At 38.0% G+C, this 11,677-nt stretch overlaps 1 protein-coding gene across 1 annotated transcript; it reads left to right on the top strand.

Annotated features, from left to right (window-relative positions):
• The first annotated feature begins 2,441 nt into the window (after positions 1 to 2,441).
• Positions 2,442 to 11,341, top strand: LOC120635456 (cyclin-dependent kinase 9). The gene is made up of 5 exons (XM_039906481.1): positions 2,442 to 3,338; positions 5,803 to 5,888; positions 7,157 to 7,294; positions 10,310 to 10,389; positions 10,719 to 11,341. Exons 1-5 carry the CDS (start codon positions 2,645 to 2,647, stop codon positions 10,936 to 10,938), a joined length of 1,218 nt encoding a protein of 405 aa, XP_039762415.1. The 5' UTR covers positions 2,442 to 2,644; the 3' UTR covers positions 10,939 to 11,341.
• Positions 11,342 to 11,677: the final 336 nt, after the last annotated feature.

Raw genomic sequence — 11,677 nt, 5'->3', positions numbered from 1 at the left:
GGTATGAGTACAACAGACAGTCTCAGTGTATTAACAACAGATATAAGATTAGCCTTTACAAAAGGAGAGTACCTTGTGGGTGCTTTTCTTGATATTGCTTCTGCATATGATAATGTCCTACTTCCGGTGCTCAGGCAGAAACTACTTAAGCTGAGTGTTCCCTCGAGGATGGTTCATTTCATATGTAATCTGCTGTTTTGCAGATATGTTCTGGTAAAGCATCAGAATAATTCTCTTCCCCCCAGATTAATCTGGAAAGGCCTCCCTCAAGGCTCTGTTCTCAGTCCTCTTCTCTATAGCATATATACCCACGACCTCGAATTGTCTGTTTCTAGTTTTTGTACCATTTTACAATATGCTGATGATATTGTCCTCTATCACAGCTCAGGCAGTATAGAGGAAGTATCCTGTCGTATCAATTCTGCTTTGTATTATCTAGGCCAGTGGCTGTCTGACCATGGCTTGTCCCTATCAGTGGGCAAATGTCAGGCAGTGGTATATACAAGGAAGAGATACCTCCCGAACCTCAACATCTCATTTGAAGGTCAAGCAATCAATCTTGCAGTTAAAGCTAAATTTTTAGGTGTTTATTTAGACACACGACTGAATGGAATTGCTCATTCTGAATACATTATCAAAAAATGTGAAAAAGGCATCAATGTACTACGAGCAATAGCGGGAGTTTGGTGGGGTGCTCACCCCTATACTTTAAAATTATTATATAATGCCTTAGTACGTAGCCACATGGATTACTGTATGTTTGTTTTAGAGCCTTTTAATAAATCAGCTGCTGAAAAGTTTAATAAAATTCAGTATAGATGCCTTAGAATTATTCTAGGTGCAATGAAATCCTCCCCCACTAATGCTTTGCAGGTAGAATGCGTTGACCCTCCTCTATCCATCCGTCGACAATATCTATGTGACCGCTTTATCAGCAAGATGTTACAGCTGTCATCCCATCCTCTTTGGCACCGACTAAGTCAACTATCACACGCACCTTGCTCCCGTAACTCGTCTTCCTACTTGCTAGATAGTTTCCTAAAGTATACCAGCCTTCCTAATCCCCTGACATCTTTCACAATCAACCCACTATATTCAACCCCATTTAAAGCATTAATATACAACCCTTCCATCATCACAGATCTAGGTCTGAGTAAAGGATCCCCAGATACCAATATCAAACTAGAAAAGCATATTAGTCAAAATTGGTCAAATCATCTTATTATATATACTGATGCTTCAAAGCTGTCTCCAGAAGGTTGTGTTGGTGCTGCATGTTGGGTTCCTGTTTACAGAATTGTTTTAAAATTTAAATGCCCTCCCGAGTCTTCTGTGTTTACCGGAGAGGCCATTGCTCTTTTGGAAGCAATCCTGTTTGCACTGTCCCATAACGTACAACAGACGGTTATTCTGACTGACTCTTTAAGCTGTTTAATGTCTATTAAAGAAAACCCCTTTCGCAGCAAATCACGATTTCCCATTATCTTAAAAATCCGGAAGGCTCTGCTCTCTTGCAATCAAAAAGGACTATTCATCTTACTGGTTTGGATTCCAAGCCACTCAGGTATTCCAGGAAACGAGACTGCTGACTCATGTGCCAAAACAGCTGTTGAGTCAGGTTCTCTAGATCATTTTAAAAATTCATCGCAGGACCTATGTACTCTTGCCAAAACATATATGGAAACAGCCTGGAAAATTTTTTGGAATGATTCCAAATTGGTTAAGGGTAAGTTTTACGCTACCATCCAACAAAACATACCAAGACAACCCTGGTTTTGTCACTCTCGAAGTACAAATCGCTGGACTTCATCCACAATTTCCCGATTGCGTCTTGGTCATGCTAGCACACCTGTACATCTGGCCAAACTCCGGATAAGGGACAACTCCATCTGTGAGTGTGGCTTGGATGAGGGCACTATAACTCATATTATTTTTAACTGTCCCAAACTTACCTATCCCCTCTATGACGTTCTTCCTCCCAAAGTCCCCCGTCCTTTGAGTGTTAAATGTTTTTTAATGTTTGTTTTCAGTCCTTATTGTAGATTTTTATGTAAATATATAGTAAGTAATAAAATTAAAGTATAATGTACAAAAAATATCCGTGTTAGATATATATGCATGTGTTGTCTGTGCTGCCTTAGGTTAAAGAGCTAACTAGCTAATAACAACTATTTCTTGGTACAAATTCAAAATTAACTTTTCATTAGTTTCACCGATCAATCTCCTTCGTGCCTTCTTCACCTACAAGACATTGGCGAAGTACCTTGTGCCCAGTTGGCACAGACAAAAGCCATAAACAAGAATTGAATTGAATTCATTAGTTTCACCGATCAATCTCCTTCGTGCCTTCTTCATCTACAAGACACTGGCGAAGTACCTTGTGCCCAGTTGGCACAGACAAAAGCCATAAACAAGAATTGAATTGAATTGAATTGAAGGTGACATGTGTTTACGTTTACAAAAGTAGGTACCTACCCAATAAATCCTGGCTTCTCGCTTGCAATGAAAAGTGATTTGTAATTTGGGTAGTTTTTTATTGGTATCAGCGCAATGTAGGTTATTTAACCTAAAGAAATTGCAGATCAGAAGTAAAGCAACGTAGCAGATAGTGATCTATGTCTAAAATTCCTGAAAAGTGCTCAAAATGGCTTCCAAAATACAGAACGTAAGCGCTCCGCGGGAGCCTGCTCCCGTGATGAGCACTAGCTCGACCATCCTCAATATGAGGGAAAAAGAGAAGTACATAGAAGAGTTCGAGTTCCCCTTTTGCGATGAGTCTTCTAAATATGAAAAAGTCGCTAAAATTGGCCAAGGAACCTTTGGAGAGGTGTTCAAAGCGCGCGCTAGGAATAGCAGCAAAAAATTTGTTGCTATGAAAAAAGTTTTAATGGACAATGAAAAAGAAGGTTTTCCCATCACAGCGTTGCGTGAAATCAAGATATTGCAGTTGTTAAAGCACGAAAACGTTGTGAATTTGATCGAAATATGCAGGACGAAAGCCACTTTGCATAACAAGTACAGATCGACTTTTTATTTAGTTTTCGACTTTTGTGAGCACGATTTGGCCGGGTTATTGTCCAATGTTAACGTGAAATTCAGTTTGGGAGAAATTAAAAGAGTGATGCAACAGCTATTGAACGGTTTATACTACATACACAGCAATAAAATTCTGCACAGGGATATGAAAGCTGCCAATGTGCTGATTACCAAGAACGGCGTGTTGAAGCTGGCTGATTTTGGTTTAGCGCGGGCTTTCAGCGTTGCTAAGTCCGGGCAAGCCAATAAATACACCAACAGAGTGGTAACTTTGTGGTATAGGCCTCCGGAACTGTTATTAGGTTAGTTTCTCCTTTCACTTTCATCATCATCATCATCACCTCAACCAATGGACGTCCACTGCTGGACATAGGTCTTTTGAAGGGAGTTCCACAATACACGGTCATGGGCTGCTTGCCTCCAGCGGCTCCCAGCGACACGCCTGTCATCTGTCCACCTTGTTGGGTCTGACCTACGCTGCGTTTAGCAGTGCGGGGTTGCCATTCCAGAACCTTAAGACCCCCCAACGTCCGAGCTATGTGCCCCGCCCAATGCCACTACATCTTTGCGACTCGCTGAGCTATGTCAGTAACTCTAGTTCTTCTATGGATCTCCTCATTTCTGAGTTGATCACATAGAGATACTCCTACCATAACTCTCTCTATCACCCGTTGAGTGACTCTGAGCCGTCTTATGAAGCCCATAGTTAGCAACCATGTATCTGATCCATAAATCATCACTGGCTTTCACTTTATTTCTTGGTAATTTTTTTTATTTTTTTATTTGGAAAACCAACAGTTATGAATATTAAATAGTTAACAAATTGGTTGACTTAAAACTAATAACAGGTTTCCACAGATAAGTTTTATATAAACAAGGGTATCTGGTAGAACCCAGCAAAAATGCAGCAAACTATAACTAAAAATTAAGTTTACCTAACATGCAACATACACTATTCATAATACCATAAAATAAATCAATTTTGGGGTCATTGTAAACAGAATTAAAAAGGAGAGAAACAGAGTGAATTAATCTGTTAGAATGAATGAATACACTTTTATATCACACCAAATAAAAGTATAGAAAATAAGATAATATAACACTGCATAGACAATTTAGCAGCTTTATCGCTATAGTGATCTCTTCCAAGCAACCAATGGTGTAAAAAATACAAAATAGAAAAGAGGTAGAAGGTGCATATATACAGTGTGCAAGATTTTTACTTTAATTATAATTACATGTACAGACTTATTATATCTTAATTTATGGAGGTTTGCTATGGAAAGTTATAGCTAATGCTAGAAAATTATAGTTCACTTATTAATGTGGTAATCAGTATTTACATAATAGCATGGTAAACTTTTTCCATGGTTTAGTTTTTATTTTTTATTCATCTTTATTAATCAAATCATTGAAGCGATGACAACCCAGTTGGTAGGAGCGTGGCTTCACTGTTGGGGGACCAAAATTGAATCCCAGCACACACCTCTTACTTGTGTTTTAATTAATTAAAATGTCACTTGCTTCAAAGCGAAGAAAAACATCATGAGGAAACCTGCATGCCTGAGTTCTTGATAATGTTCTCAAAGGTGTGTGGAGTCATCCAATCCACACTGAGCCATCGTGGTGGACGCCTTAACGCCTTCTCATTTTTTTTTTTTTTTTTTTTTTTAACGATCCATCCATCATTGTACACCCTTGCCCTGTAGTAGGCCAGTAATGAGTTTATAAGATGAATCAAATCATTATTGTAATAAGTAGAGACATGGCTATGGGCCTCATAAGACAGCTCAGAGTCACTCAACGGGCGACGGAGAGAATTATGGTAGGAGTATCTTTACGTATTACAATAATTTATTTATTTATTTATTCCCATCTTACATTTTTGTCATTACAGGAAAAAGTTATCCTAATACGATAATGCAGCATGTTATGTAAATTTTAATAATATATATAACTATAATGTATATGATAAAATCCAAATCGCTATATTTGTGAGTTCACTCAGAGTGCAACAAAATAAATCCGTCTGCTCGGCTATCACATTGAGGGTACGGAGTGCGCGCTAATGCGCATCTTATCCTAGGTTAAATAAATATCCCAGGTAATAAGTAGGTAAGTAGGTATCTTCTTCTTCCGTTCCTGGGCCTTTTCCGCACTTGGTTGTTCTGGGACTGTCCGTTGTACGTATGGCCACTGATGCGGCTCCCCGCCGGACCACTCCAGCCAGCCGAGCTCACTCCAGAAGCTTAGCAGGCCGCCCAGGTCGCAGAGTGCTTCATGGAGTGTTGCTGAGGAGCCAAGGTGTGCTGCGCGTTGTTCTGCTACTCCATTGTATTGGAGCATTACGTGTATCGTGTATGTTTCTTCCGTCTCCATGCATGCTCTGCAGAGAGAACTGTCAGTTATACCTAAAATGGAAAGGTGTGTGTTCAGTGGGCAGTGCCCTGTTATCATACCTACAATTGTCCTTAGTTCGATCCGATTTAGTTGCAGTAATTTTGTTGTTAATCGTGGGTTGAGGTCTGGTACGGCCTCCTTCGTGTGTTTGCACTCTTTTGTTTTGGACCATAGCACAGAGTGTGAAGGTAAGTAGGTATGTGCTAATCCAGGATATACTTCCTCCATTCAAAATTGTCCAGAAATTACAGTGTGAATGAGTAAAAAACATACACTTTCACCTTTATTAGATTAATGTGATGCTAAAGCATTTGTTGGTTTATTGCGACTGATGCAAAAGTGCCTAAAGTTACTTTATTATTTCAGGCGATCGAAATTATGGGCCTCCTGTGGACATGTGGGGAGCTGGGTGCATCATGGCAGAGATGTGGACTCGGTCACCCATCATGCAGGTTGGAATGTACTTTGCAAATAAAATCTGGAGTGATATAACTCACTCTCCTCATCTGTAGTCAGACGGACTGTTTATTTTTTTGCGCAAAGAATCAGTGCAGCAATGTCACACTGGTCAATGAGCACAACTTACAGTAATTATTAAAATTGAAAAAAAAAATTGAAAAAAGTTTAGTTGTAACATTATCAAAAGAAGATGTAAACACTGTTGTTTAAAGAAAGTTGTAAAATCATGTTTTAGGAATTTGAATTTTTCTATGATAAAAAAAGAAAGTGTAATTTGTTGTTACATGTTCACAAATCAGGGGTATGAGGGGACACCTGACATTGCCAGACCTCTGTAAGGACTATTCCACCGTATTCCCCATGTTTGGGACACTGGTTTACTAGTATCACAGTAGCATCCCTCCCTGAAATCACCTATGGAGAAGTTTGCTAGGTCTTCTTCACTTATTCTGTCCTTACCTTGTAGTTCTCATCTTACCAGTGCGTACATGGGGCACTCAGCTGTAAAGTGAAAACTGGTTTCCACCTCACCACACTCTGGATCTTCTACGATTCTCATTGTCGTTAGGTGTCTATTTAACAGACAATGTCTTGTGGTTGTGCCTGCTACCAGTGCTATATTGGTTCTGCTCTGTGACATTAGTCTTTTTGTCTTCTTCTTGTTGAATGACTCGAGAAAAAATGTTTTTTACCTATATTGCTTTGAATTGTGCCATTGCGTTCGATTCTAATTCCGTGATGCCTTGTATTACCTACCATCTTAGAGTGTATCATAACTAAGAACCTGGTGATATTGCAGTCAGGGGCCAACTGGAAGTAGAATTAAAAAAACATCTGTGGACTGGTAGTAAATTGCAAAACAATTTCATATGAGCAAAGGCTTGCAAACCTAAGACTCGGTACCCTCAAAAGTAGGCGCTCTCATTAAAATTTATATAAAATAATGAATTAGTATACAACATTCCAAATTTTGGGGTAATATTTTCAAAAAATAGTAACCCCATATTAAGAGGTTATGGTCTCAAACTTGGATCTCAGCAGGTATCGCCTAATCCTTCCAAGCACTTTATCAGCAATAGAGTTATACAAATGTGGAATGTCTTGCCTGAAGGTGACTTCAGTGACTGCAGTATCACTTAATCAGTTTTAGAATAGACGGCAAACATCAAAAAGACAAGAAATGATATAGAGAGATACGCATCCGAGATAGCTGTTTACTCTACTATATAATAATAATTATTATTATTTTTCATAATTCCAGGGTCCCACAGAGCAGCAACAACTAATTCTCATATCGCAGCTGTGTGGCTCGTGCACTCCAGACGTGTGGCCCGGAGTGGAGAGCCTCGACTTGTACAATAAGATGGAACTTCCAAAAGGACAGAAGAGGAAAGTAAAGGTTAGATAGTGCCTCCTGAATCTAAACAACTGCTGAGAAGCTGAGAACTATGAATGTTGTTTTTTTATAAATTATAAAACTGCAAAGTCAAAGTCAAAAGTCAAATATTTCTTTATTCAAATAGGCACATAGATGGCACTTTTGATGCGTTATTATGTACAAAATGTGTACATAGCAGTGAGTAGTGATGGCGATAACTACAATCGTAAACTTAAAACTAAAGCTACGAGGGTTCCAAACGCGCCCTGGTCTAAGAAGCCCACAACAAACTTAGCCGGGTGTTCTTTTTGTTATCACCATCTCACATTGTCATTAGAAAATATTAAAGAAGCAACCTGGTTAGAGCAATTGTTTACACCCAAGCTTTTTTATCGTTTACGTAATCCTTTATACTATAATAGGAAACTGCTTATCTAAGCCTCAGGACTGTGTCAGACTCTAAACTCTACTTGACCAATTACCAACTTTTCACATACCTTTCATCGGGTAATGTCAAAGTCAAAGTCAAAGTCAAATATATCTTTATTCAAATAGGCACATAGATGGCACTTTTGATGCGTTATTATATACAAAATGTGTACATAGCAGTGAGTAGTGATGGCGATAACTACAATCGTAAACTTAAAACTAAAGCTACGAGGGTTCCAAACGCGCCCTGGTCTAAGAAGCCCACAACAAACTTAGCCGGGTGTTCTTTTTGTTATCACCATCTCACATTGTCATTAGAAAATATTAAAGAAGCAACCTGGTTAGAGCAATTGTTTACACCCAAGCTTTTTTATCGTTTACGTAATCCTTTATACTATAATAGGAAACTGCTTATCTAAGCCTCAGGACTGTGTCAGACTCTAAACTCTACTTGACCAATTACCAACTTTTCACATACCTTTCATCGGGTAATGTCAAAGTCAAAGTCAAAGTCAAATATATCTTTATTCAAATAGGCACATAGATGGCACTTTTGATGCGTTATTATATACAAAATGTGTACATAGCAGTGAGTAGTGATGGCGATAACTACAATCGTAAACTTAAAACTAAAGCTACGAGGGTTCCAATCGCGCCCTGGTCTAAGAAGAAGCCCACAACAAACTTAGCCGGGTGTTCTTTTTGTTATCACCATCTCACATTGTCATTAGAAAATATTTAAGAAGCAACCTGGTTAGAGCAATTGTTTACACCCAAGCTTTTTTATCGTTTACGTAATCCTTTATACTATAATAGGACTTTTCTATAAGCTTTCGCTTAATACAAACTTTGAACTTCTTTAGTGACATCCCCAAGATATCAACCGGTAATTTATTGTAAAATTGTATACAATTTCCTTTAAATGAATTGCTTATTTTGTGTAGTCTAGTGTACTGCACTGCAAGTTTATTTTTGCTTCTAACGTTCAAATTATTGCAGTCACATTTTCTTTTAAATTTTGATATATTTTTGTGAACATACATTAAATTTTCAAATATGTATTGGCTATAGAGTGTCATTATTTTAACATCTTTAAATTTATCTTTCAATGACTCTCTCGGACCCATTTTATAGATCGCACGAACAGCCTTCTTCTGCAGCACGAAAATAGTGCCAATATCAGCAGCATTACCCCATAGTAAAATTCCATATGACATAATGCTGTGAAAGTAACTAAAATAGACTAGCCTAGCAGTTTCTATGTCTGTCAGGTGGCGTATCTTCTTTACTGCATAGGCAGCAGAACTAACTACTAATACACAATACACAGCCATATGAAGGGTGCCAGGTGTAAAATTTTCTTCATATGTCTTAAATATAGTTCAACGGTCAATAATATTGCAACCCAGTTGCATGGATTGTGGTCACGTCAGTCCCGTCGTGACCACGATCCATGCAACTGGGTCGAAATATCGACAAATCCAAAATAATATCGTGGTATTACGAAAATCTTTGTTTAAAATCTTTAATTTCTTCATACGTTTATTCTTTTTTATTTATTTATAATACTTTATTGCACAAACTTAGAAACAATACTAGAAAAACACTAGAAAAGAAAAAAAAATTTAAAACAATAAAAAAAAAAAAGAAGTTAAATACAGTTGTGTGCAATGGCGGTCTTATTGCAAAAGCAATCTCTTACAACCCTTGGTGAAAGTAATAATAGAAAACATGAAAGCATGCAAACAAAAAAAAATGCACAGGCGAGGAAAAAAAAGAGATATATTTATAATAAATAAATATAACAAACTATACAATATAACATACACATATAAAAATTAATAAAATAAATAAATATCCCTATCTCTACTTACTTTACTTGCCTACTAATATTATAAATGTCAATGTAAGTTTGTTTGTTACGCTTTCACGCAAAAACTACTTAACCGATCCTCATGAAACTTTGTACACTTATTCTTGGAAGTGTTAGAAGTAATATAGGATACTTTTTATCCCGACATTAAGCACGGTTTGGGAGAGGGGAAGAGTGTTTGACGATTTTACACCATAACTCCGAAAAATTATAACCAAATTAAATAATTATTTTTGTACTATAAAGGTTATAATATTTGTTTGATTTTGCCTAAAATGTGGTTGGAGATAGAGGACAGAACTCCTCAGTGGACAGCAGCAAACCCCTCATTTAAGGCTTAGTGATACTGAATACTTTAAATTTTTTTAGCACTACAACTAAATTGAATGCAGCATAAAAAAATAAAATCAAACGCAGAAGAATTCGCGGGCAATAGCTAGTATATAATAAAAGAAACATATTTAATCTTTACATATATATTTCTTGTGTGCGTGTGTATGTCACTGAACTGATTTTAATAAAATTTTTGGTATGCGTTAGGGTCGGACCCTGAATGGTTTAGATTCACAAATCAGCTTGACAGATGGCGCTGGGGTCCGCTAGAATATTTATATATGTTTCACACATTTACCTGCCCCGTGGTTAACGCATGACATTAGTTTACTACATGACTCTAGACCTCTAAATCTGTATTCAAAGAGTTTTATTTTTATGCGCTATTTTTTTTGTTTCAGGAGCGGCTTAAACCCTATGTCAAGGATCCATATGGCTGCGATTTATTAGATAAATTGCTACAACTCGACCCTGCAAAGAGGTAATGAACATGGCCGTTTGGCGCAGTGGACAGTGACCCTTCTTAATTTAAGACTGTGGGTTCAATTCCCACAACTGGGAAATGTTTTTGTGATGAATATGGATGTCTTTCAGTGTTCTGCCTTCCGAACCGGTGGTAGAGTCACTATAAATAGACTGACATGACATTTCAGAACAGCTTGTATGAGCTATGAGGCGTAATTGTATTTCCTATTTGAATTTTGAATTAGTATGTGTACAATTTCAAATAACGTATAAAAAGAATTTAAATTGTATGGTTTACATCACTGGAGTAAACTTGGTATGTTCAAACAATTATATCTTTCTCAGGTATGACGCAGACACAGCTTTGAACCATGACTTCTTCTGGACGGACCCCATGCCCTGTGACCTGGCTAGCATGCTTGCTCAACATACGCAGAGCATGTTTGAGTATCTCGCACCACCTCGCAGGCCGGGTCACCTGCGGCACCACCACCATGTGCCCGGAGTGCAGCCCAAGCCTGCACAGCCTACACAGGACTCGGGTTACCAGGACAGGGTGTTCTAGAGTGCCTACCCCTCCTCGCAGGCCAGGCCAGCTGTGCCACTACCATCATCCCAGAGATTGGACAAAGCCTGCACAGTCTACACAGGACTCTGGCTACAAGGCCTGGTTCTAGAGCCCATCCATGCAGACCACTTATGGCACAGAGGTTAGCCCGGGCCTGTACAGCCTTCAAGGTCAGGCTGTTCTAGAGCACCTGCCTTACCCTCGGCAACCGCCTGTGACACCACTATCTTGTGTCCAAGACCACAAAGTACTGAGTTTCATACTAATATCTTGATGTATATGATAATGTCTGTATTGTCTTAATGTATGTCTGTATGTCTATTCAAAATTCTACAAGAAAATTTTAGATGAGGATTGTTAAAAGAATGATTATATAAATATATAGATATAAATGAAACTAGAGTGATTCCAATACCTTCATCCTTTCCATGACATCTCGGATAAAATGAGACATTTTGTTTACTTTATCTTCGTATTCTAAAAACAGCTAACGATCGTCAGCTTATCAGCTTATGTTATACCCCTAAGCGGTTTGATATGACATCGTACTATAGTCGTAAAAATGTAATAGGCCCGTTTTGACATTTGTGCAAGACCATAGAATGTAACTTGGAACGAAACTGAAAGAAACAATAAAATAAAAATCAATTACATAGTGTTTTTATTCTAAAGTTGTAACCGTTTTTTTTTACTAAATATCGAAATTAAATATTGTGAAGTAATCTTCACTGCAAAG

Source organism: Pararge aegeria, chromosome 26 (genome assembly GCF_905163445.1).
Source record: "Pararge aegeria chromosome 26, ilParAegt1.1, whole genome shotgun sequence".
NCBI lineage: Eukaryota > Metazoa > Arthropoda > Insecta > Lepidoptera > Nymphalidae > Pararge > Pararge aegeria.
The sequence above is the reverse complement of the archived record's forward strand: the minus strand, read 5'-3'. Positions and strand labels throughout refer to the sequence as shown.